Raw genomic sequence first — 25,948 nt, forward strand, 5'->3', positions numbered from 1 at the left:
TAAGTGGAGCATGTGGACATCACCAAACGCCTCCAGGAGACTTTAGCATTAGTGCTAGCCAAGACTATAATCCCCCAGTAACTACACACGTGCGTTTCCAGAAATTATCAAGCAGCCAGTGGGCCGCATGGCGACGGTATCTACCTACTGTCTACAAAAGCTTCTCTTCGGACATCTATCTCCCTTTGTTAACCATGGAGTTGAAACAGTGTTTTGTTTATTTAGTTTTTTATTGCTTACTTCTTAGCACAAATACTTGACCAATTTACTACTATGCTCTATTTTTTATAAATTTATTAATATCATTTTAACTTCGCTAGAATTCCACTCGTCCATGCGCTTTGTAGCTGCACGATGATTGGTTATCTAGCTTTCATATTTCAACTTTAAAATACCTAAATTTTGTAAATGGGGTCTAGAATTCCAACCGTCCATCCGCTCTGTAGCTGCAAGACGTACTGGGATATTTATTAATTGTACAGCGCCCTTGAGGTGATTTTTACAAAAATGGCGCTTTATAAATTATCCAACTATATATATATGGATAAGACTCTCACCTCCTCCCGCGTCAATCCCGCTGCCCTTAGTTGCGCCGAATAAAGCCGAAAGATCATCATCGACGGCTTTCCAGGACGGGGGGAGCCCGCAAGAGGCAACTTGGGTTTAGGTTCACCGCCGCACCCTCGAAATGCGCGTTATGGAAAGCTCATTAGATGCGGCGCCATTATTCTTCACGGTGTCATGTCTGATCACGGCAAAGGGCCGCTAGAGAAAACATGGTGACTTGTACACGCTTGTAACATATCTATTTATTTATGTCATTGTCGGAGTCTGTGTAAGCACGCCAGAAATGACGCCGATTATGATACGAATGTGTTGAGAAATCAGAAAAGAATTGCAAACACAAACAGAGAACATACGTCTCCAAGCAACATCTTTAGAAATATTAAAGTTATGCACATATTACATGGATCAGAAAACTTAAGAAATTCACACGAGTTTTTTTCGGGGATTCTTTTTTAGTTTTTATATAAAAGATTTGCGTTCTTACAATTTACCCGAATATTACAATTTTGGGACCATTTTCAATGGGTTGTAAATTACTCACTTTTAGAAAATGGGAATCAAGTTGGGGTAGACACTCGGACCTTTGATCCGTGAGTCCGCAACACTAGCCACTGGGATTACAACCCGATTCTATTCTTGTGTTGGTTATTGTGTTCTATGTCAATGGCATTTTTGCCAACGTTTCTTAACAAATTGAAGTGTACGTCATCAGGGTTAGTTTAATTTATCAGGTGGTCCATTCTCTCTGCCTACCCCTGAGGAGAAATGGCGTGATGGTAGTACTAGTAGTAGTATTGGCATATGGGTGTGAGGCGCTAACACTGACAGTAAAGATGGCTGAAATGCTGGACACTTTTGAACGAAAAGTACTCCGAAGAATCTGCAGACCAGTGAGAAAGAATAATCAGCGGCACATTTGGTATAACGAAGAACTGTACAATATATACCAGGCCCCGAGCTTCTCGGCACATATGAAGTTGCTTAGATTAAGATGGGCCGGACATGTACAGCGAATGCCCGATTGTCTGATGCTAAAAGATTAGTGAGTGGACCAGTGGCGGCTCCTGACCGAAAACATTGGCAGTGCATTTCTTTACATTTTGTTAGCTTGTATAATAAGTTCATTAACACTATTACAATATGATAGGTCTGACGTAATACACGAGCAATAGTATGACAGCCCGCGCATCAGAACCAGTAACTCTAAATTCGCCTAACATTATACGCACGTTATAGATAACTAAATTAACTAAATCAACTAAATTCGTACTAATATCATGTCATTACGCATGTTTAAAGTGACATTACAAACGAACTTCAAATCTGCACATGCGTTGGCAATGTCCGGAGTATGTATTTTATCGTCTCCCTTTAACGCATGATTCACTGGTATGAAGCATTGTCTGTCTCGTTCAAATGACGATTTTAGGAGATATGGTATATTTCATACAAATTCAGGGTAAAGAATTGTACAAAACAGAATATGCACTGGGACGATTGCGCATGCGTAGACAAGATGAGAAAATCGTCCGCTAGTCGATTTCGCTAGATCTTTTGGCGCTAGTATTGAATATTATGATGTTTACGAGCATAATATTGCAACGAATACCTGTTTCTTTGTACCTATAACATATTTTTACTATCAATAAAATAACTAATTTATTGACACATATTTTTACTTGGCAGTGCACTCCACTTATGCACATACTAAGGAACCGCCTCTAGGGCAGACACTCGGGTGGCAAATTGGAAGACGGCAGCTGAGGATAGACAGAGTTGGAGGCGAAAATTGCAGGAGGCCGAGGCTCAAAATGGGCTGTAGCGCCATCGATATAGAAAATTTTTACGGCGGTCAAGAAAACATTTTTCTTATCCAATTTTCCATAGCACTGAACTTCCTCTCAAAGAAAAAGAAACAGAAATATAAATTACATAATATAAAATAAAATAAAAAGACAAAATATTGTGTCAAAATAACAGGATATTAAAATGATAGACACTTCAATGCATTTTCAAACGTCTGCAAAAAGTGCTAGCAACATAACACAGTAAAGTTTTCTGATCCGTATAGTACCGCATTTAAAATCTCCTTAGGACAGTAGTTAGAAGTGAGGTTAGGATAAGCGCAATTTGACAACTAAAGAATCTGACACTGCTACTCGAGGAAGCCAGGTCCCGCGGCACGTGATGTGACTGTGGCTTCTCTCTAACGGTGGCTGCCAGGACCTCTCCCGAGGAGTTCTCCCCGGCGATGGGCTGGTCGTCCAGCATCTGGTTGGCAATCTTCAAGTTCCGGAGAAGCTTGCTAACATCATCTAGAAAAGAAAATGATTTTTACCATCACTAATTGCACTATGAACATTTTTGAGGAATGAACAAGGCATTTTAGTGGAATAACATTTTAAATCTATATAAAAGGCAATATTCGTATGCGTGTCCTCGATGGACTGAATAACTACTCGACTGATTAACGTGCGGTTTTCAGCAAAATGTAGATCTTAGTCAAGACCATATTTATAGCTCTTAAAATCTTCAATTTATTAAGTAAAAAAAATGTTAGGAACGTAAATGGTTTTTTTATCCTTCACCAGGGCTGCATTTGCCTGTGAAAAAAGCCAAAAAAGAAGAAGAAGAAGAATCACTCATCACCAGATGATTTTAAAATACAGGTAAGTATTTAAAATTAAAGTATTAGTTTTATTTTAGATTTTAAAAAAAAAACGTAATCAGAGTAATTTATGCATACCGGCTTCGTTCGTATCATCTTCGACTTTGATAAAAGTGGTCAGAGATATCTCATATAGTCGGTTACTCTCCTTGTCGCCTCGGATAGCTCTCCGTCTCCTCCCGTAGCCGGTTGCTCCGTTGCTGCACTGTGCCTGCAACCGAAACACGACATTACAAATCAACAATAACAATGTTTTCAATGAGGTAGTATAAAACTCTGAAGAGGTTTTTTTAAATTCATAAGTAAAGATTTCCATCACACCAATATGCGTCTTTTTTGGGTGATCCAGTGTAAGCTGCATTCATTCCGACGTCACGGCTACCATTGCAGGAGCCATCTTCAGAGTAAACTGAGTGTTTCGTAGAAAAAATATGTGTTTATGTACTAGTAATTTGTACCGTGTCGCAGTCGCAGTGTATCTTGATAATTTTTGTTACATGAAGGTAAGATGATCAGTCTTATTCTGAAGTCCAAGGACTATGAGGGAGTGCGGATATTATCCATGGCTTTATCCCACTGAGTTTCTCCAGGGTATGCTTGGTTACAGCAGTTTGAAGACTAGAAGGAATGTGTATTTAACAACGCACTTCTTTCGATTGTTGCGCGGTATTATTGACAACCCTGAAATTATGCGGAGCATTAGCTTTTATGTTCCTGATAATTACCTTAGACAGCGTCAACATAGACTGTTTCACATTCCAATATACAGGACCAAACTGCCAATGGTTATGCCTGTTGGAAGGGCTATCTCTATGTTGAACAATATCACTTTGGACATTGACATTTTTCACGTCTCTGAGGGAGTTTTTCGTTACAAGATTCTCTTACTTTTTTAACATATTATTCTTTGGATATTATGTATACTAATGTGTTTTTTTTACATATATTTAATTTTACCTAATTATTTATATATGTATGAATTAAGATATTTTATTTTGTAATGTACATATATATGAATAAATAAATGATAAATGATAAATGAAAATAAATGAAATATTATATATGACAACCTTTTCAATAAATATTTCATTTTAACCGTGTTGGAAATCAAACCCGAGACCTCTTGCATGGTAAGCAAATACGCTGACCATTACACCACGAGGCAATCCTACCCGATAATGGTAAGAATGTATCAAAATTATGAGCCGAATGCGAATCATTATTCTTACAATTCTTTGATTTTCCCGCCTGCAAACAGCAAGCATAACAATTCACTAACTCTACAGTTTAGTGACCATCGATACGTTGGCCAGTTCTCACATATCCTTGCTAATTGGTCGCTTATTTCCAGAAATAACCACACGAATCCGGATTTCATGCATTCCCAGCTCCCTGCTGAACCTCCCAAATAACAGGTTGCGTGACAGTGCTATTCAACGTGTAACAGAGAGAGCAGCGTAATGTCAAATACCATCCTTTCGCAACAGTATTTTATGAAAATGTATGAATTTCGAAGAAAACTTGAAACATTAGTAAATAGTTTTGTATACAATCAATGCTGGTTTTAACATGACAATCATATTGACGTAAGTTTGTTTTTATAAGTTGTATTTATAGCATTTTACTTGGGGTATTCCTAGTACCTGCCTTCCGGACGCGCGTTTTTTTTCACGCTTAGGTTTGGAATGATTTTTTTAACCTATATTATCAAAACAAACATTTAGACGTGCACAAATATTTTTGAAAATACAATGCTCGAAAGCGGAAAAAAATTACCCCTTGGCATTTGTCAAGACAGACTTGGACCGTCCCTCGGAACTGGACGTAGGTTGTGTCGGGGAACTTGAAGGCGCGGAATCTGGCCTCCAGGGAGTCTCCATCCGTAGTCACGAAGTTGTCAAACAGGTACGGGTCCACCGAGCATCTGGAGATGAGATATAGGTGATGAAGGGAAAACTTATATTAATAAAAATCATTTATATATTTGGCAAATTGTAGTCTGCAATACTTTACAGGCCGTTTAACCCATTATGTAATGCAGACTGTAAACATAAGTTAGAAGTTATTGAATAGAAAGCAGATAGCTGCTAAACTGCCGATATGTACAGAAAAATAGACTATATTATCCGCAGAATCAGCAGGAAAACTGCTCTATGTCAGTTGTTGTGTACGAAAAGTTGTACAAACTCAAAATATTGTTGATAAATCCACCTGGTCCATGAAGAAGTATAAAAATTAAAAGTATTTTTTTTGTCCTAGCTTCAATTTTCTTTAGTGGTATTTTGTATTTACCAGTGTTAAATGGACTAAATAAGTCCATAAAGAAATAAAATAAATTGTCTTACCAAAAAGTTTTAGGCACATAAATTTAAAATTAAAGTCAATATACTCACAGAATAACTTTGTGAAGCACCCTTGAGGTTTTATACTACTAAATGGCGCTATATAAGTTATCCATAATACAATAATAAACCTAAATGACAATTTGTAGAAATAAGTCATACTTTGTGTGACGTAAATTCTAGTCCTTAAAATGTAACATGATTAGAATGACAGTTGTCAGAAAAAGTGACGACATAACTTTGTAGTAATGTCAAAGGAATTATTTATATTGACACACAAAAAATCATTTGTATTGGGCGTGTTAATTTATTTTTTTATTACAATGCTTGAAACATAAATCAACATGATCGATGTAAATTGATTGAATAAAAAAAATATTCTTTTGATGTTGTTCATGAAAATAGAATGTCTGATTTTTTGGTGAACAATTATGTTAAACACACTATAATAGGCTTGTTTTTTCGTTTTTTGCATCCATTTTCGGAAACAGAGTTTCATGATTGCATGAAATAACTGATAAAATCGATTTGATCAGGGATCACTGATCAGTAATTTCCCATCACTAATGAAATTATTTGACAGCTGTCATTCTAATCAAGCTATATTTCAAGGACTATAGTTGATTTTCTGAATTTATTTGAATTTTAAATGATCTGGAGGTGGCAACTTTTCATCACAGAAGCTTATTTTAAAAACACAAAAGAGATATAAGTACATTTTAATTTGCCGACCACTGCAATAAGTGATGTCCCATCTCTGTTGCAATCAATTTATTTTCATGTTCACAACCGTGTCACCAGAAGTCAAATTCTGCTATTTATCAAATCTTCTAAGAGCAACTTTTGTTTTTATGCCCCAATGTCCAGAATGTGTAGATTAGTCAATTCGTCACACAACTTGGAATTCTTCGGGGTAAATCTTCAGGCTTTTTGTAGATTTCTTTGCCACTAAAACTGTGTGGGATGAAGATGCATTCGCATGGTTTAGCTCGAAGTAATGTTTATCATATATTGTAAAGCATTATTTTATTGCCCTTGTTTGTCTTTGATACATAGTTTTATGTACTTTTTGTTCGGTTTCTTGTATTTATGTTTCTTCATGTAACTGTTGTAATTAGTTTATGGCGTATACTACTACTACGAGATAATGGACCGCCACACATGTCTATCTTGACATACATTTCTAGTTTCTTCCACATTCATACATCTTGTCATACATGCCCTTCGGTTCTGTCAGCTTTTGACATGACCAGACATAAGTTTTAGTTTATCTGATCATGCCACGTCGTTCTTGGTCGTCCTCGTCTCACCTTACCGTTCATTCTCGACATATATACCTGTTTTACCATTCTTTCGTCATCCATTTGTTCTACATGACAAAACCATCTCAGAGACCCTTTCTTAATCTTAACAATTATTCCTGACTCAGATTTCATCATTCGTAATCCTGTCATACATTGATTTCCCACGCATTCGTCTCAGAGATCTAATTTTTACAGCGTTTACTCGGCTTTCATCCTTCCTCTGCCAGTTCCATAATTCACTTCCATACATAAGTGTTGGGACTAAATCTCCGTAGTGCACTGCCAGTTTAGCCTCGATTGACATATCTTAATTAGCAATTATGGCATTATGGTGTTTATGTAGTAAATTAAAAAACATGAAGCAAGGTGTAGTCGCACCTAAAAAATAAAATTCCCACGTTTTCTACAGTAGAAATCTTCTCAACTCCTGCGAGAAGATTCAGAATATCACCCCTGTGGAGTTTAACTCATTTGAATTAGCAGATGCGTGAAGCAGCTGCTAACGCTTATTTATGAATTCACAATCAATGCTAATTAGCATTTGTTCCATCACTAGTCTAGGTGGAGTTGGTTAAATGCTGCTTCCATTAGTAGAATGAGCAAGAAATTACCCATTGAAGACGATGGTTTCCTGCTGCGAAGCCGTGTCAGACACCTGGAGATGGGAGACCATCAGTCCGTACACGGGCGCGGATCCCTCATCCAGGAACACTCTCATGGCCAGCGGAGTACCCGGCCTCACGGAGATCTCACCTGACACTCTGCGAAACCAAAAAAGATTGAATAATATAGCACATATAATCACTGGTTTTCATTTTATATATTTATTTGTCGATAGACCCTCAATCTAAGCCAAAAAAAAAAATCTAAATATTTTTATGTATCCTATTATCAGTGCTACAATTTTTCGAAGTTTTTAAATTTTTAAATTACTTTGTGTCTGACGTCACAAGTTCAAAGTTCGAAATTAGAACAGATTAAGACAAATTAATTTTTGATGTAAAATACTGAGGGAGATTGAAGGCCGCCATTGTGGATAGGAAAATCTATAATATTAATACTCTAGAATTGAGTGATTGCGTCTGACCATTATACCTCGCGCACAGGAATTTGAGCCTTATTATCGTGGTATCAAACCTAAATCAGAGTAATTTTCATCTGTTAAAATTGTATTTAACAGTCGGCCACATCATCATCATTCCCTTTCCGCACCGAATGGTGCATAGAGCACTGAATTGGTACACCAATCGCAGCGTATCTTGATCATTTTTGTTACATGAAGGTTAGATGATTAGTCTTACGCTTCACCTATGACTATGAAATATTGTGGTGGGAAAACACCAATATTATTACGTATAAATGAAATATTTCTGTAATTGTGTAATTTTTGTAGCATTACTTCGAGTGAGATATTATTCTTTATTACAAATGTAATAATCTAAATAGATTGCTCCGAACAAAATAAAAGTGAGACTCGAAGGACGATATTTCTAGGTGACCGATTTCCTAATCAACCGAGGCGCGAAGAGCCAAAAATTGAGACCCGTAGGGCCGATAAACGAGGCCCGCAGGGCGTTAAAACGAGGCCCGGATGGCCGATTACATGAGGCCCGAATGGCCGACTGTTGCTTGCTAGTAAAAATAAATATTCTACATACTCTTTTCCATCCTGGCTAACTGCAACTCCTAGCTGTGGTTCGGGAGCTCTCTTCGTTAAGCTTGTTGTAATTTCTAAATTCCTGCAAAAAAATATGTTTTATCGTAACATTCATTACATTTTTATGTTACTTACATAAAAAAATATTTTAGCCATAGAATTAAAAATAGTCTAGAAACCGCATACGTGCATCAAACAGGAGGCGACTAAACTACTCTTAAATGAGTAATTTTACATTTGGACCCATTAGTTTCTTTGTAGACGTCGCTCAGTACGCAAGTACCCAATTTAAATTCAACTATGCCGTGTTGTGTCGTTTTAAAGAGTAGAAATACTGCTGGGATCTTAACGAAACAGGATGGGATCACATTTCATGTGTAAGTAGCAAATGCATTACTTAAAAATTTAATCATTTTTCCATCTGTCAGACTGTCAAAGAAAACAAAATGGACATTTTGTCTGTGTTGCCAGGGCAGTCAAATTTTTTACGCTACTTTGCTCATCTTTTGAGAGAATTAATGAACATTGGACCTCTTGGATTAAACAACGCCGCGGTGGACATTTGACCGACATTATCTTTATAACATCAAATATTATTTAACATGACATAAAAAATCCGTTTTATGTCAAATAAAATTTGTTTTATTTTATAAGTTCATAAATTACTCTCATTAAATGACCCTTTACTTATCTACTCTGTTGTGTCAATCAATGTTTCCGCGTGTACAATAAAATTTTAGAGAAATTAACAAATTGCTTATAATAGTTTTTACATTTGTGTTATGAGTAAATTTTTCGCGATCTGGCAAAATTACGCGGCAACTTCACGTATGCGCGCGGCGAAAGTTGGGGGTTTTTTGGACACAGTCCGGTGTATTCAAATATTATTCCACGCTCCATCTGGACTATTCTTAATTCTATGATTTTAGCCCCCTAGGCCAAGGTCTTTAGAGAGTCGGCCTACTGAACGAAGGGCAAGTGCTCTAATATAATTTATATAGCGCCATTTTCGTAAAACTCACTTCAAGGGCGCTGTATAAATAAATATCCTAGCACGTCTTTCAGCAATCATTTACATTATTTTTTTATTTGAAAAAAAAAAGGCTCATCCATTTCTAAATCTACTTTCTCTAACCCAAGGTCCTTAAAGTAGCGGACTATTAGGTACATGGCGAGTGCTTTCACATCCTCAGATTTTACCAGTGGTCCCCCGAAGATGCGTCTTCTTTTGTGATATATATATAGTTGGATAATTTATACAGCGCCATTTTTGTGAAAATCACCTCAAGGGCGCTGTACAATTAATAAATATCCCAGCACGTCTTGCAGCTACAGAGCGCATGGACGGTTGGGATTCTAGTTCCTCGTTTTCAATTAAGATCAATTAAAAATTATAACAGATAGGAGCTAGATTATTGAACGTCTTGCAGCTACAGAGCGCATAGACAGTTAGAAATTTAGCCCCCATTTACACATTTTAAAAATTGACAAATAAATTTAGTGTATTAATGAAACTTAAAAAAATAAAATAATATGAATAATAAAAAGGAGTAAGATTACAACATGTTTTGCAGCTACTAAGCGCATAGACGATTGGAATTCTAGACCCCATTTACAAAATTGAGGTATTTTAAAGTTGATATATGAAAGCTAGATAACCAATCATCGTGCAGCTACAAAGCGCATGGACGAGTGGAATTCTAGCAAAGTTAAAATGATATCAATAAATTTACAAAAAATAGAGCATAGTAGTAAGTTTGTCAAGTGTTCATGCCAAGAAGTAAGCAATAAAAAACTAAATAAATAAAACACTGTTTCAACTCCATGGTTAACAAAGGGAGATAGATGTCCGAAGAGAAGCTTTTGTAGACAGTCGGTAGATACCGTCGCCATGTGGCCCACTGGCTGCTCGATAATTTCTGGAAACGCACGTGTGTAGTTACTGGGGGATGATGCCTATTGTTCCAACGACTTGGTGTCCATTTTGGTCCGTATTATTTCGTTTCATGAGACGCAACATTTCTGTTCAATTCACTATTTTACATGAATATTACACAAACGCGTGTATGAGCGGTTTGATTTATCATTTTGTATGTTATTAGAAGGCAGATATTTGAAATATTATGTATTTATCATGATATGAAGCATACATTCACATATAATGTGTTACGGTGTTTCACCATCGCATTGCAGAGCCTACATCTAGAAGTTTTAGAGATGTTCATTCTAGCAAGGTGTTTATTCAGTCTGCAGTGCCCTGCGAGGGTTCTGGTGATAACCCTAAGGTTTTATCAAGACGTGGACTTACTCAGGTTCCTGGAAGCCAGCCGGTAGCTCGAGATCGCGCTGAAGTCTGCGCGGAGGTCCGAGAGAACAGCGAACATATAGAACCTCTTTTCCTGCGTCGCTTTCTACCACTATCTTGTGGTAGACCACTCTCTTTCCCTAGAAAATTGAACAATAGCACGTATTAGATCTGTGCAATTCGATAATCTGTTATATAATAAATGTGAGGTGTTTAATCTTACGCTTCGCATGCCAAGGAAATACTGACCTAAATATCGAACCCAATATTGTACATTCACCTTGCCAGGAGTCGAACCCAGGATCTCAAGCGAGGTAGGCGAATGCTCAAATCATTACACCGCGAAGCAGACTTATCTCCAGCGAAAGAATGGTATAAATTTATTTAACACTTTAGATACTTATACAAAATAAACATATACTAATATTTAAATATATATATATTAGTTTCATTAAGATTATTAGAGTCATTGAGATTAACAATCCCAAGGGTGTGAAATCCAGTCTTTTGTCTACGAACATTTGGACAAACTTAAATATTGTAATGAAACCAACTGGTCCAAGAAGAAGTTTAAAAATTGAAAAATTGTTTTCAGGCGTTGCCTAGTATATGAAATAATTCAGTCAGATGAATCTCTTCACAACATAAAGGTTTCAGCTCTTTAATTTCCATAAAATCAACAAATGGAAGAATTTAAGATATTTGGATTTTCAAACATAGGCAAAATGGTGAAGGTTACAGTGTGTAAAGTGGCCACTTAAACCAGCCAATGACAGGTCATAAGTCCTGTAAATGCCTAGACTTCCATATTCCCTTATTTAAGGTATTCTCCATCCCTGTTGTAATTTGTTGATACATATACATGTACTGAGAACTCTTTACAACTCCTCGGTGCGAAGTAGACTCGAGAGTGGCTCGATGATTTAAGGGCCACATGAACTGAACTGAAGTACTCTCTTATGATAGACATTGGAAGTAGCGAGAAAAGGAGGCAGAGACGTAGTGTGACAACATTACTCGTCATGCCGCACGTCATGCTTCTCGTCGTGACCACCGCTCCCTAATTTGTCGGTTTTCGAGCGCGAGTCAAAGGACCGGCAATATGAGCGCGAGTGGCTGGCCACATAATCACGCGGTCGCAGTACTCATCGAGCGCTCACACAAGACGCACGCGTCATTTTTAAATGATGTATATTTTTTTGTATGACATTGATATAATTAGCTTACTAAAAATGCATAGCGCGCACGCTGCCACAGTTTCATCATCCATTGTATAGAAAGACAAATAACAAGTGCGGAGCGCCGCGATTAATTGCGCGAGTAGGCAGAGAGGGCAACTTTGGGCAAGAGGGCAGCAATGCGAGGAGCAAAGTGATGAGCAGCGCAAGGAGCATAGTGTGGCGGGGCTATAAAAATAAATAGCACGATGGCAGTAAAAGTAGCAATAGTGATTGGTATAGTTACCGTAGGTTGATGTAAAATTCTGGTGACTCCGCATTTGTGAACATCTTCTAAGTCCAATCTGAAGACAGCAGAACCTTCTTCTAAAGATGGGGCACATGCTGGATATCCTGCATTACAAATTTAAATTACGTTTTAGTATCACACAGTGACGTTTATTATTTATAGATCAAATTATAAAAAATCATTGTCGTGCACGATGGTCAGCCAAAAACTAATGCCTCCATTTTTTTTACCTAAATAAAGTTAGTCAAGTGAAGATTTTGAAATTGGCGCTATCCTCAAACCTTCTACTACAATCTACTTCAGTAGTAACTTTCAGCGTCAACAGGCGGCAATACTGCAGACGCTTAAAATGGCCGACATCGATGTTCCTTTCAGAGAGCGTTCTGTGATTGAATTCTTGAATGCGGAAGGTGAAACACCAATTCGCATTCATGAAAGACGAAAATGTGTACGGTGATGCTACAGTAGATGCCAGTAGTGTTAGACTATGGGTTCGACGCTGTAACGAAGCTGAAGGACAAACACCGCATACTGACGAAAAGCGGAGCGGCAGGCCGTTGACTGCAGTGACTCCATGCAACATTCAGCGAGTCAATGACATCATTCGTGGTGACCGCCGGCTTGGCGAGACTGAACATTTGAGCGTGAAAAAACATAGGTTTTTGTAACTACTCTAAAATAAAATATTAAATATAAAAAAAAATATTCATATTAAGATTCATATTACAAAAAAATAATCATGTATCACTAACTCTATGAGGCCAAGAGCCCTGTGTTGAGTTGGGATACAACATAATGGAAAGTGGAAGCGTGCATATTTGTTGCGTACTGAATTTACATTTTCTATACTTGCAACTCATATAATATCCCGTTCCTTCCCAAATCCTTCCTATTTCAAATTCTTGTGCTTCTACCGTCCTGTAAGTAAGTCACACGTGAAAAGTTGTCTCTCTGATAAATCTTTATCCTATCCTGCGTCAGCATATTTCGTACAAAATGAAGTGAATGTTATATAAACAACCTAAATTGTACAGTTCATCATCATCTACACGATACCGGTATCCGTGCTGCAGCAATAGTGAAGTGCTCCATATAAGAAGGAAGGATCAGAAGATTTATTGATAAGGACTCCTGCAAAACTATTTACAAAGCAATTATTGAACCACACGTTAACTACTGTAGTAGCATTTTATTTTTATCAAACAAAGAAAACATAGATAAACTAACTGTATTACAAAATAAAGCCTTTAGAATCATTTTGAAAAAAAAACAGATATACGAGGGTAAAGTCGATGGTAAATGAAATGAAATTATTAACATATAAACAAAGAATATTTTACAATACAATGATATTTGTTCATAAAATTATAAACTCTAATAAAAAAACAGAATTTTGGAAAAAAATTGATCGGAACCAGCATGAACACGATCACAATACTAGAGAAAAGAACAAAATTAGACTTCCATTTAGGAAAAAGGCAAAGTCACAAAATTCAATTTTATTTAAAGCAATTAAAAAGTATTACGAAATGGAAAAAAATATTTATGAAGAAAAAAACATATCAAAATTTAAAATAATGGTCAAGACATATGTGATAAACAATTTATAAATTAAATATATTTGCAATGTTATTATTAGAACACACATAACAATATGTATGATATGTGTGCCCTATTTTAAGATTTAAATAAATAAAATAAAGAAACAATCGGAAGAACTTTAAAAGTGAGTAACAATTTCCATACAGTCCACTAAACTCTCATTCCCTCTGTTATCAGTGTACAATGCCTGAAAAGCATTGAGTTGACCAATCAATATTATTGAAGAGTACTAAAAAGAAAAATTATTATGTAAACATAAATTTTAATAAACAACTGGACAACACGCTTGATAGTATATAAATCTATGCAACGTCTCGTAGCAGTCTCCTGCAATGGTATCTTCCCTTATTCGAAATCAAAATCCAAGCTTGTCTGAAAATGGCTTTCGTTTCGGAGAACTTAATACGTTCATCTAGGACATTTGAGCGAAAGTCATACGTGTTTTTGGTATTAAATATTTCAAATTACAGGAAAACCTCGTACGAGCATTCTGCTGGGATCTCCTCACGTAACCGCATGGCCAGAAATGTGTCAATTACTATTATTTTTTAATTGTCTAATGTCCAGTACCTTCATAGATTGAAACAATGTCTCAGGTGGAAAGTTGGGGAACATCGAAGCATCACTAAGAATTAATTTTTGTACATTTATTAGGGGGTTCATGATAGACGCCGCGCAACCTCCCCAGCCCACTATACCAGAGGTTGCCACTGACTGGAAAGAGCGAAATACACAGTTCTGAGAGTGCCAATGTCCAAGATGTTCCTGAGTGAGCAGAACACACGACACGGCTTTCTTAATTTGGAAACCAGCGATTGGACGTGAACCTTCCATCGTAGATTTCTGTCAATAATTACTCCCAGATATTTAACGTAGTAAACTAGTTTTAAAAGCAGTGCCTCGATTATGAACGCTATCTTCACTGTATATATCGAGACGGTATACTTAAATTGGAAAAATAACGATGAAAGTAGGTTGAATGCTGTCGAAATGCGATCCCTCAGGCGAATGTGTGGTAAAACGATGTATGATAGGTGCACAAATGTCGAGATCCGTGAAGTGTGTAAGGCTGAGACATGCATTATTGACAGAATTAAGAAAGGGGTGCTGCGTTGGTTTGGACATGTAGAGCGAATGGACAGCGAAAGAACGGCTAAAAGGATCTACGATGCAAATGTTGATGGATGCAGAAAACGAGGAAGACCGAGAAAGACATGGCACGATCAAGTCCATCAAATACTTGAAGATGGACATGTCAAAAGTAGGAATAATCGGCGTGCGTGCATAAGAAGATGTATGAATGTAGAGGAAGCGAGGTCTGTATGCCAAGATAGAGTGTTATGGCGTTCTATCCTCTCTGCCTACCCCTACGGGGAAACGGCGTGATGGTTTGTTGTTGTTGTTGTTGTATACTTAAATTCTGTACTATCTGTATCTTACCTTGGTATGTTCTACCTACTTGTCATATCGACATCATATGATCGAAACAAGCCAATGGAATGACCGCAAACAATTAGTCCGCGTTCCTTACGTCATTAACATTTAAAATAGTTCTCATTTATATTTTAAAAAGGCTTCTGTAAAAAAAGCGCTCACTTCAAAGCGATTATAAACTCTAATAAATCCCAATTCAAGCAAGAAATGCTCGCTTGAAGATGAATTTTGTATGACTTTTGGAAATCACCTAGACGGTACGCTTAACGATCGTCTGTATGTATCTACCGATCGACTACAAAGCCGGCTCCTATAACGTCTCGATACATACACTCGGAAAGATAGTAAAACAGATGGAAAAAATAAAATAACTAAATTATTATTTTATAGTGGTAACTTTCTAACGCCTAGATACTCTTATATGTTAATAGGACAGAACCTAGCGACATTATTTTCACATCTAGGCGTTCGTTTTATTAAAGTGACAGTTATGTCAAAATTTAATTCGACTTCGAAATTTACTTATTTCACTCTCATATTTTTAATAGGCTTTTAAGAAAAAAGTGCCAACCTCAAAGCGATTATAATTTTTAATAAATCATAATTAAGGGAAAAATTGCTTGGTGGAACAAAATTTTTGACACTTTTAATGCGTAGATAAACGTATCGAGGGGTGCTAGACCCGTAATACTTACAGCAAAACTTGATGGTCGGGGTATCGGATCTATACCTTTGTAGACGGTCGGGAGACTTTTATCTTCAACTATGACGTCATACTGAAGCTATGTCATTTTAGAGCGTAGATATGTATACTGTGACGTACGCTTCCCCTTGTTTCATATCGATGTACCTACCCAAAACTTAAAGGCGAGGGGTCGGTAGTGTATCTTTGCAATCGCTAGAGCGAATTTATCTTCAACTATACCGCCAAGGTGAAGGTATGACGTCTTTATCATCCTATCATAATCGAGGCACTGGCAAGATATTAGACATAAAGTTGTTACCTTTAAGTTGATCCAAATACGCCATTTCTCCCTCTTCACTTAGTGGTACAACCACCATCATAGTCTCAGCTTCACATGTCACATTAGCCTGCTTTCCTGAAAACAAAAACAACCAATTAGTGAATTGAAATCAAGCAACTTTATTTTAATATGAATATCATAATGTGTTAAATCACCGGTCTCTGAAAAATATTTACAGATAACAGGTTTTTTAAAATTACAATGTTATTTTTTATTCATTTTTTATTTCTTACAAACTATAGTTAATAATAAAAATAATATACCCGTGCCGAGGACACCTCAAAATATACTTTAAAAAAATGTTTACATTTGAGAATTAACAAAGAAGACTAACTTAATAAACAGAGATAATCAACAAAAAGTTTAGACAGTTTTAAACGCTACGTATTTATGTTTATGATATTTTTTTTAGGTACATCTATATTAACATTAAAATGTTAAACAACAGAGATGAAGAACATTTAAGATAAGGTAATATAGAAGTCCAGGCTTCACAGGGCTTATGACCTGTCAATGGCTGGTTTAAGTGGCCACTTTAGACACTGTGTGACATTCACCATTCTGCCTACATTTGAACATCTATATTATTTCAATTCTTTCATCTGTTGATGTTTGTGAAGTTAAAGATCTGAAACCTTTATTTATGCGGGTGAGATTCATCCAATTGAATTATTTCACCTACATACTAGACTAGGCAACGCCTGAAAATGTTATTTTTTCAATTTCTATACTTCTTCATGGACCAGGTAATTTATCAACAATTGATAATATTTTAAAGTAACACTTAATCTAAACTATTTTAAATTTACAAAGGTATAATTATGGCATAATCTAGGCAGACATGGCAAATGCGACATCGCGAATCAGGAGTGACAACACCGCCTGCTTCTTGAATGCTTGCCTTTGCTGTAGGAACACATCGACAGTACCGTTTAGTGAGGTTTCGTTCACTGTTCTTAGGGTCCTTGGCAGAGGGGAAAAGAATCCGATGTTAGTTTTATAATTTCCCACAGCAAAGACAGGATTGGTGCGCAAGTTACGGCGAGGTACATTAAGGTTTATCTGAGCAAGGATATCATGGGCATCTATACAGTTAGATATTAATTTGTGCAAGAATATCAAACCGGCTAAAATCCTTCTGAACCCTTAACTAAAGAAATGAAAGTAATAGTTGATGACTTGAGTAAAAATACTAATAAAAACGCCCCGGTTAACATATTACTATCGGGTTGTGGTCCTGTGGCTAGTGTCTCGGACTCCAGTACTTGTCTACAAAAATTTGGACAAACTCAAAATATCGTTCACCAAATAGTACATAGAGCACTGGGTTGATGCGACAAATGCAGCGTATTTCAATCGTCTGTCAGATGAAGGTAAGATGATCAGTCTTACGCTTCAGGTGCCAGTGAATGTTGCAGTAAACCGGCATCAAAATAATTATTTTTCGTTGACCCTGCCAGAAACCGAACCTAGAACCTCAAGCATGCGCCAAAGCATATATCCATTCAATTAATTTTTCAGGATTTTTACCTCATCCGGAAACAGAAAACAAAAATAATAAATATATGAAAACAATTTGAACAAAGCAAAACACGCCGGTGTTCAAGAAAATAAAGATTAACGAACCCGACGTCGACAGCGTTCGACATAATTGTGACAATTATGTCGATTACAATTATAGTCGTGTGATAGTCGCCAACGGGTTTAATTTTTTTGCTTAGTTTCCTGGATCAAAGATCGCCAGATGAACAGTGATGATGGGACGCCTTCTCACATAAACGAGAAATCGCAATTTGAAATCAGAAAAACAATAAAATAATGTTTATCAATTTAACTAATTTGTTTTTAGTTTATTCAGATAAAAAAATATAGGCATACAATATTATAACTATATACCATAGTAATATTGATGTTTTTCGTTGATATTTCTTGATAAAAATCCATAGTTAATGATTCTGATAAAATTATAAATAAACTTATCAATGAAACTTCTTGGTTTGGTTTTACTTTTTATTATTTTGACCAACGAGCGCTTTCGCCTAAGTAGGCATCTTCAAGACTGGTGAATTGTTTACAACACTTACTGTTTTTATACAATTCTTAACATATTTTGGAGATAAAATCAAATAAGTATTTTAACAGGGAACAAAATCATTTTATTCATAGATTTCATTGATAAGTTTATTTATAATTGTTTCATAATCATATACTATAGTCCTTAAAATGTAACATGATTAGAATGACAGTTGTCAGAAAAAGTGACGACATAACTTTGTAGTAACGCCAAAGGAGTTATTTATATTGACACACGAAAAATCATTTATCTGGCGTGTTAATTTATTTTTTATACAATGCTTGAAACCTAAATCAACATTAATATATAAAATCAGCTTTAAAACTAAAAAAATCTTAATTATTCACGACGTTCTTACAAGGTTACATCATTTTGAAAAAACGTTAGAGATGGGACAAATTGATCAATGTAAATTGATAAAAAAATAATTCATTTGATGTTGTTCGTGAAAAAATTATAAATGTCTCATTTTTTGGTGAATAATTGTGTTAAACATATTATAATAGGCTTGTTTTTGCGTTTTTCATATCAATTTTCGGAAACAGAGTTTCATGATTGAATGAAATAACTGATAAAATCGATTTAATCAGTGATCAGTAATTTCCCATCACTAATGAAATTAGTTTGACAGCTGTCATTCTAATCAAGCTATATTTTAAGGACTATAGTCCAATTTACATGTGATTTTTGCAAAATAATCTAATTAACGTGACTAAGGTTTGTAAATAATAATATCTTCAATATGTTAATCAGAAAAAAGCTAGGAGCGAATTTGTGTTTTTCATCGAACTTCCAGGGTTGCATTGGACTAAAATGCATATTCCAAAAAAATCGGAGAGCGTTATTTTTTTGTACATAAAAAAAAATTGTATTTAGACGTTTATAAACTCCAATTATTTCAAATGGATGCTGAATTGATTGATTTCCAAACAATTTCTTAATTTCTACATATTAACTTATTTTCAATTAGTAATGCTTAAATAATATTGACTGACATTTGATACATTTTTTAAAAACGGATTCTTACACAAAATGCACCACTGTGGGTAAGTAGCGCAGAGTTTGACATTCGCAAAAAGAATTCTATATTTGAAAATGATTTATTTTATGTTTTGGAACTTAACCATAAACAAGTACCTAGGTACCTACCAATCAATAAAAAGTTATTTTCCCTTTATCCTGACAGTTTTTGTACGCTTTCACGACACAGTCAATTTTCTTTCGTTATTATTTATTTATTGACGGACTTATACAGTCCATTCCAACAATGTTAAGCACATTTTCTGATAATAATTACAGGTACAAATGAAATAAAATACTTGAACGTCTAAATACAATTTTTTGAACTTAATGAAATTGAAACTAAGAAAAAAAAATACTACCTCAAGACAAGATCTGGTCTATCTTAGTTCTTTCTTTTCTTTTGATTTCGAATTAAATGTCGAGGTCACGTCAAAATCCGGCTGACGGTTAATAATGACTTAATTCGCGTTGAGCACGAGTTGAGTGTTATAATTTTAGGATGCTCAGGGTAAAACGCGCTCTGGCTTTTCTTCATTAACACGTATTCCCGTATTTTCTCCCTGGATTATGGGACTAGAGCAGTGACTTTTGCACAATTTTGATTTGAGCACGACGAGAACTCTTAGCCAATCACATGAGGAGATAAAACGAAAAACTCTCCCTTATTACGAATGTATAAATAGCTCAAAAATGTCCAAAATAAATAACGCGTGTCCTTATTTACGAAAAAACGTTTGTCCAACCAGCTCATAGCAGGCAAGCCAACGTTCGGGCAGGACAACGTCTGTCGGGTTCGCTAGTTTTTAAACCTTCCAATGACAGGTCATTAGCCCTGTAAAAGCCTAGACTTCCATATTCCCTTCTCACAAATGTTTTCATTCTCTGTTGCAACAGACTTAGATCTAAATAACTCCCTAACGAATAAATCTAGCCTATCTGCAAACATTTGGACATACTCAAAACGTTGGTGTTACCGTTTTGCTTATGAGGGCAGCCAGTCTTAAGCTTTAGATGCTAGTCAAAAAAATACGTTTAAATCGATTCCCACAGACGTTGAGTGCCTAAAATTTCTCCACAACATTTTCTAGTTAACAAATATATTATGGTACGAACAATTGATACACTTCACACGGAATTTTCTCATTCTCTATTGAGATGTCAGACGTGTTTAGACCTGCCATGCAATTAAAAATAAGTAACAACATTGTATGGACGGCTGAAGTTATTTATGACACTAAATTGCGGTTAGGAAATTAAAAATTAGCATAAAATGTACGGATTACTCGGATAACCGATCATATTTTCAGAGATACATATTCAACAAAGACGTAAAACCTTTTTAAGAAAGAAATACAGAAGTCTTTAGGTATTATCAAGTCTTATTTACCCTTTCGTAAGTTCATTCCTATTTTCCGTTTTTTTATATATTTTCTCATATTCTTAAATGATTTATTTATGCGTGAACGAAAGTAAGTCAAAAGTGATGGTATTTGAAAGGGGGAGTGAGATTACTGGCTGCATAATAAATGTAAACAACGAATGTCTCGAACGAGCGGAAGAATTTGTGTATCTGGTAAGCATTTTTAAGAGATGGAAGAGTAGAAAAAGATGTTGAAAGGAGAGTGAATGCGGGCAACAAAATGAACGGCGCACTAAGCACAGTAATTGCTAATAAAAATATGTCAATCGAAGCCAAACTTAAAATACTTTTAATTTTCGTGCAAATATACTCATTTTCGTACGCAAATATCGGTTTTTCTTTATCAGGACAGTCAAAGATAACTCTGTTAACTTACCATTGTCATCGGAGATTAGATACACAAACTCTTTTACCTGATTTAGAATATCTTCTGTCGCACTGATCTCATTTAGTTATAAAGGTGTCTCAAAACCTACTTGAAGTTTATTTTTTTACTAAAACACACAATACTGTTGAATTTTGAGGGTGTTTTCTCAAACTCATATATCGTAAACGCATTGATAATATTATAAACAAATCTCTCAAACTTCTTGGTTTTATCAATAGAATGACGATGGACTTCAAAAATATTAATATCATCAAAACTCTTCACTGCTCACTAGTTCGACCGCATCTAGAATACGCTTCTCCTATTTGGTCTCCATTCTACAGGACTCATATTGACCATATCGAGTCTGTCCAACACCGTTTTCTAAGAAAAGTGGCAAGGTTGCTTGGATTGCAAAGGGGTAGTTATTCCTATTTTGAAATAGAGCAATCTCTTAATCTGTCTTCATTGGAGAGACGTAGAACTGAGCTGGACCTTAGATATATGTATTTACAAAATACTTATTGCTAAAAGTGATGACAGATCTCTGTTGCATGTTGCCAACCGTTTTACCAGAAGTCAAAATCTACTATTTATCAATAATATTTATGGTTGCTGCCTTATCTACGTGTATGTTCCATCTTAAGTAACTATTAATGTGCATACCTAGATATTTTGTATGATCGACCTTTTCTATAGTTTGGTTCGGAGAGGTCAACTCTTTACTTAGGTGGTTAGAAGATGGAATACACAAATCTACGCTATAGCGAGAATTAGATTTATGTTTGATTACTAATATTTTAAGTTTTTTGTTGATATTTCTTGATAAAACTCCATAGTTAATGATTTTGATAAAATTAAAAATAAACTTATCAATGAAGCTTCTTGGTTTAGTTTTACTTTTTATTATTTTGACCAACGAGCGCTTTCGCCTAAGTAGGCATCTTCAAGACTGGTGAATTGTTTCACCAGTCTTGAATTTCATCAAATTCATTAAGCCTAAGCCAATTACAACAGTTTTTGCTAATGATACTGTTTTACTATCTCTCGTGGGATATTGTATTTGGAAAGGCTGAAAATGACTTAAACTTAGTAAAAAAATGTCCGACTTAAATTATCTAACACTAAATCACTCGAAAACAACACTTCTGTTCTATGTACTTCATAGTCCTAACGCTCCTATATACCTGTGTGAAAAATTTCAACGCTTATCAGTTCATGGTTTACCTCTTCGTTCTCATTCTCAAGGAACTCTCTTAATACCCATACACAATTCCTCTTTCTTCTCTAACTCATATAGTGTCCATGCGGCTCGACTGTGGAATCATCTCCCATCCACCATCAAAGATGTTACTACATTATCTCTGTTTAAATCACGTCTAAAGAAACATCTCCTTTCTCTTTCTTAATCTCTCCTCCTTTCCTTTTTCCTCTTTCCTCTTTCCTCTTTTTTCCTTTTTCCCATTGAGTAATAGTTTCGATTAAAGGTAATTTATAAACAAATACGTTTATTTCTATTTTTATATATCTTTAAATTTTTAATCTTTTTTTTCTATTGAATATGTTCTGTAACTTGAATAATAAAAATAAAACTTTTATTTTATTGGTTGGTTGGAAGAAATTGCCATTTGGCAATAAGCCCGCCAATGTACAAATAACATTATGTACAAAAGTTAAATAAATAAATATGATATAAATAATGTAGGTATACATAAATTAAATAAAAACATATATACGTAGTGTTTCAAACTGTCTAAACATTTTGTTAACAATCGCTGTATATTCAGTCTTCGTTGTATATTCTCACATGTAAAAAAAAAAGAGTATTGTTAAGTATTTTCGGCACGGGTAACCCCAGTGAGGTCACATTATTTTTATTATTAATCATTGTTTACAATGGGGAAAAAATGAATAAATAAATAGTAAAAATAGTAGTTCTGTGTGATATATTGGTTGAAAAGGCTGTTAAAAGTTTCAATTCAAGGAAATTTCAATTTTCAACCAACGATTTAAAAAATGCGGTAAGCGCGCGTGCGATAATTTTATCGCTCTGTTCGTCCATTCTCGACAGGTAGTCGATAAATTATATTACGATAAATATAAATAATACTGACATCATCTGAATTAACGGATATCAACACTGTCTATTTATGAAATCATCTTCTTCTTCAAGGTCTTAAACAAACACCATCTCAATTCGATACAATGCAACGCGCTATGATCCACTGCGGAAGCAACGCTAAATAATTATCTTGTGTGTCCGGCTTCACACCGATCGAACAAATTCACACGACACGGTAAAGTTAGAGTGGGTTTATTTTTATTTATTATTTAAATTATCCACCAAAAGTAAATACAAACATTCATAAAGCTACGAAATCACATTAAATTTTTTTGTAATGTGTATCTTTATATGAATAAATAAATGAAAAAAATCTTTATACAGGGTGTTCTTTAAACCCTGTCACATCCGAAACCACGATAAGCAAGAAGACACATTGGCACATTAAAATAAATTTTTAGAACGACTAAAATCTTAAAAAATAAAATGCAGAAAAAAAACAAAAGGTTTATTACTTCTGCAGGGGAGAAACGAGGAGGGGAGGGGGGAGTATGATACACTGTCAACTGCACGGCCGCGCCCCCCTCGCTTCTCCCCTGCAGAAATAAGCAACCATTTTTTTTTACCAATGTATAATTTTACAAATTTTCTTTGTTCTATTTTTTTTTTCAAATGCTAATATGCCTTCTTGCCCATACTGATCGTCGTGGTTTCGGATGTGACAGGGTTTAAAGAACAACCTGTATATCCGTTAGGGTGGGTCGATATTTTATTCCGAATTTCGAAATGAGAGGGGTTTAAAAAGTTGCCTTTTGGATTCCTCGGAATGCAAAAAATATCAAAAAAAAAATATTTGATACTACTTTTAGCCCTCAACCAAGGCTTGAGGTTTTTGAAAAAGTCATTTTTTTGCGCTAAACCGGCTGTCATTTCATATTTAAGTAAGAAAATCAGTCCAATTAAATTTTATAATGTGCATTAAGCCTTATTAAATAAGCATCTAAGGGCGTGAGTTCCACTTTGTTTTGTAATGTTTTAATTAGCCATTGTTTTCGTCAATATTAGCCAGGCGCTCAACGGGATCAGTTCCGCGGAGTGTAAACTTTTTGCATTTCGGTAGTTTTAATAATTCAAAATTTGGAAAAAAAAAAAATGTACATATTATAAATCATTCAAGATGTAGGTTCAGCAAAAATTCCAAATAATAAACTTAGTTAAGAAATTTTCTGTATAAATACAATGTGCTGTTAAAAATGTCTACGTTAATATTGAGTCCATTATAATTTTTACAGGTACGTCTAATAAATGAATTAAATGTATCATTGTTTTTACAAGTTGGTATATAAAAAAGGGTATTTAATCTGTGCCTCGATTATGATGGGAAGATAAAGACGTCGTACCTTCACCTTGGCAGTATAGTTGAAGATAAATTCCCTCAAGCAATTACGAAGATATGCTATCGAGCCCCCACCTTCAAGTTTTGGGTAGGTACATCGATATGAAACAAGGGGAAGCGTACGTCACGGTACACATATCTACTCTCTAAGATTTTGTTCCACCGAGCAATTTTTCCTTTAATTATGATTTATTAAAGTTTTTAATCGTTTTGAGGTTGGCACTTTTTTTCTTAAAAACCTATTAAAATATGAGGGAGAAATAAGTAAATTTTAAGGTCGAATTAAATTCCGACATAACTGTCACTTTGATAAAACGAACGCCAAGATGTGAAAATAAGGTCGCTAAATTTTATCCTATTAACAAATAAGAGTATCTAGGCGTTAGAAAGTTACCACTATAAAATAATAATTTAGTTATTATATTTTTTCCATCTGTTTTACTATCTTTTCGAGTGTATGTATCGAGACGGAGCCGGCTTTGTAGTCGATTGGTAGATACATACAGACGATCGTTAAGCGTACCGTCTGTGTGATTTCCAAAAGTCGTGCAAAATTCATGTTCAAGCGAGCATTATTTGCTTGAATTGGGATTTATTGGAGTTTATAATCGCTTTGAAGTGAGCACTTTTTACTACAGAAGCCTATTTAAAATATAAATGAGAACTATTTTAAATGTTAATGACGTAAGGAACGCGGAGTAATTGTTTGCGGTCATTCCACATTGGCTTGTTTCAATCATATGACGTGATATGACAAGTGGGTAGAACATACCGAGGTAAGATACAGATAGTACAGAAGTTAAGTATACCGTCTCGACAACCTAATGAAATTCACGAACTTCAACTGCAAAAAACTGAGTAGTGTTCAAAGTATAAAATATCTTGGAATAACCATAGACCAGTATTTGAGGTGGGATGAACAAATTGAAACTATAACTGCAAAAAATAAGCGCTTGATACATTTTTTCATCCCATTTAGAAATATACTTAAAGTCCCGGACTTGAAACGCCGATACCATGCACTGACAAATTCTGTGTTGACTTACGGTCTAATTGGTTGGGCAGCTTGCGCAAAAACGGCTCTCGAACCTGTAGCAATTGCACAAAAATCTTTAATCCGAGTCATTTAAAAAAAAACATTTCGTTATCCAAGTGACTTGCTCTTCAAAGAATTCAGAGTACTGAATATTATTCAACAGTATATATTGAGAACGGTAGTGGTTACACACAAATAG

At 35.3% G+C, this 25,948-nt stretch overlaps 1 protein-coding gene across 1 annotated transcript in view; it reads right to left on the reverse strand.

Annotated features, from left to right (window-relative positions):
- Positions 1-305: 305 nt before the first annotated feature.
- Positions 306-25,948, reverse strand: part of qsm (Zona pelucida superfamily protein qsm) — a 70,728-nt gene continuing 45,085 nt past the window's right edge. The window contains exons 2-9 of the mRNA XM_088239171.1: positions 16,351-16,446; positions 12,308-12,414; positions 10,847-10,983; positions 8,540-8,620; positions 7,493-7,642; positions 5,012-5,159; positions 3,314-3,446; positions 306-2,882 (exon numbers count right to left, since the gene is read on the reverse strand). Coding sequence (XP_088095297.1) covers positions 2,647-2,882; positions 3,314-3,446; positions 5,012-5,159; positions 7,493-7,642; positions 8,540-8,620; positions 10,847-10,983; positions 12,308-12,414; positions 16,351-16,446 — 1,088 coding nt within the window. The 3' untranslated portion in view covers positions 306-2,646. The remainder of the gene's footprint in view (positions 2,883-3,313; positions 3,447-5,011; positions 5,160-7,492; positions 7,643-8,539; positions 8,621-10,846; positions 10,984-12,307; positions 12,415-16,350; positions 16,447-25,948) is intronic.

This window comes from Micrasema longulum, unplaced genomic scaffold (assembly GCF_059751315.1).
Source record: "Micrasema longulum isolate JH-2025_06_02 unplaced genomic scaffold, ASM5975131v1 h1tg002085l, whole genome shotgun sequence".
Lineage (NCBI taxonomy): Eukaryota > Metazoa > Arthropoda > Insecta > Trichoptera > Brachycentridae > Micrasema > Micrasema longulum.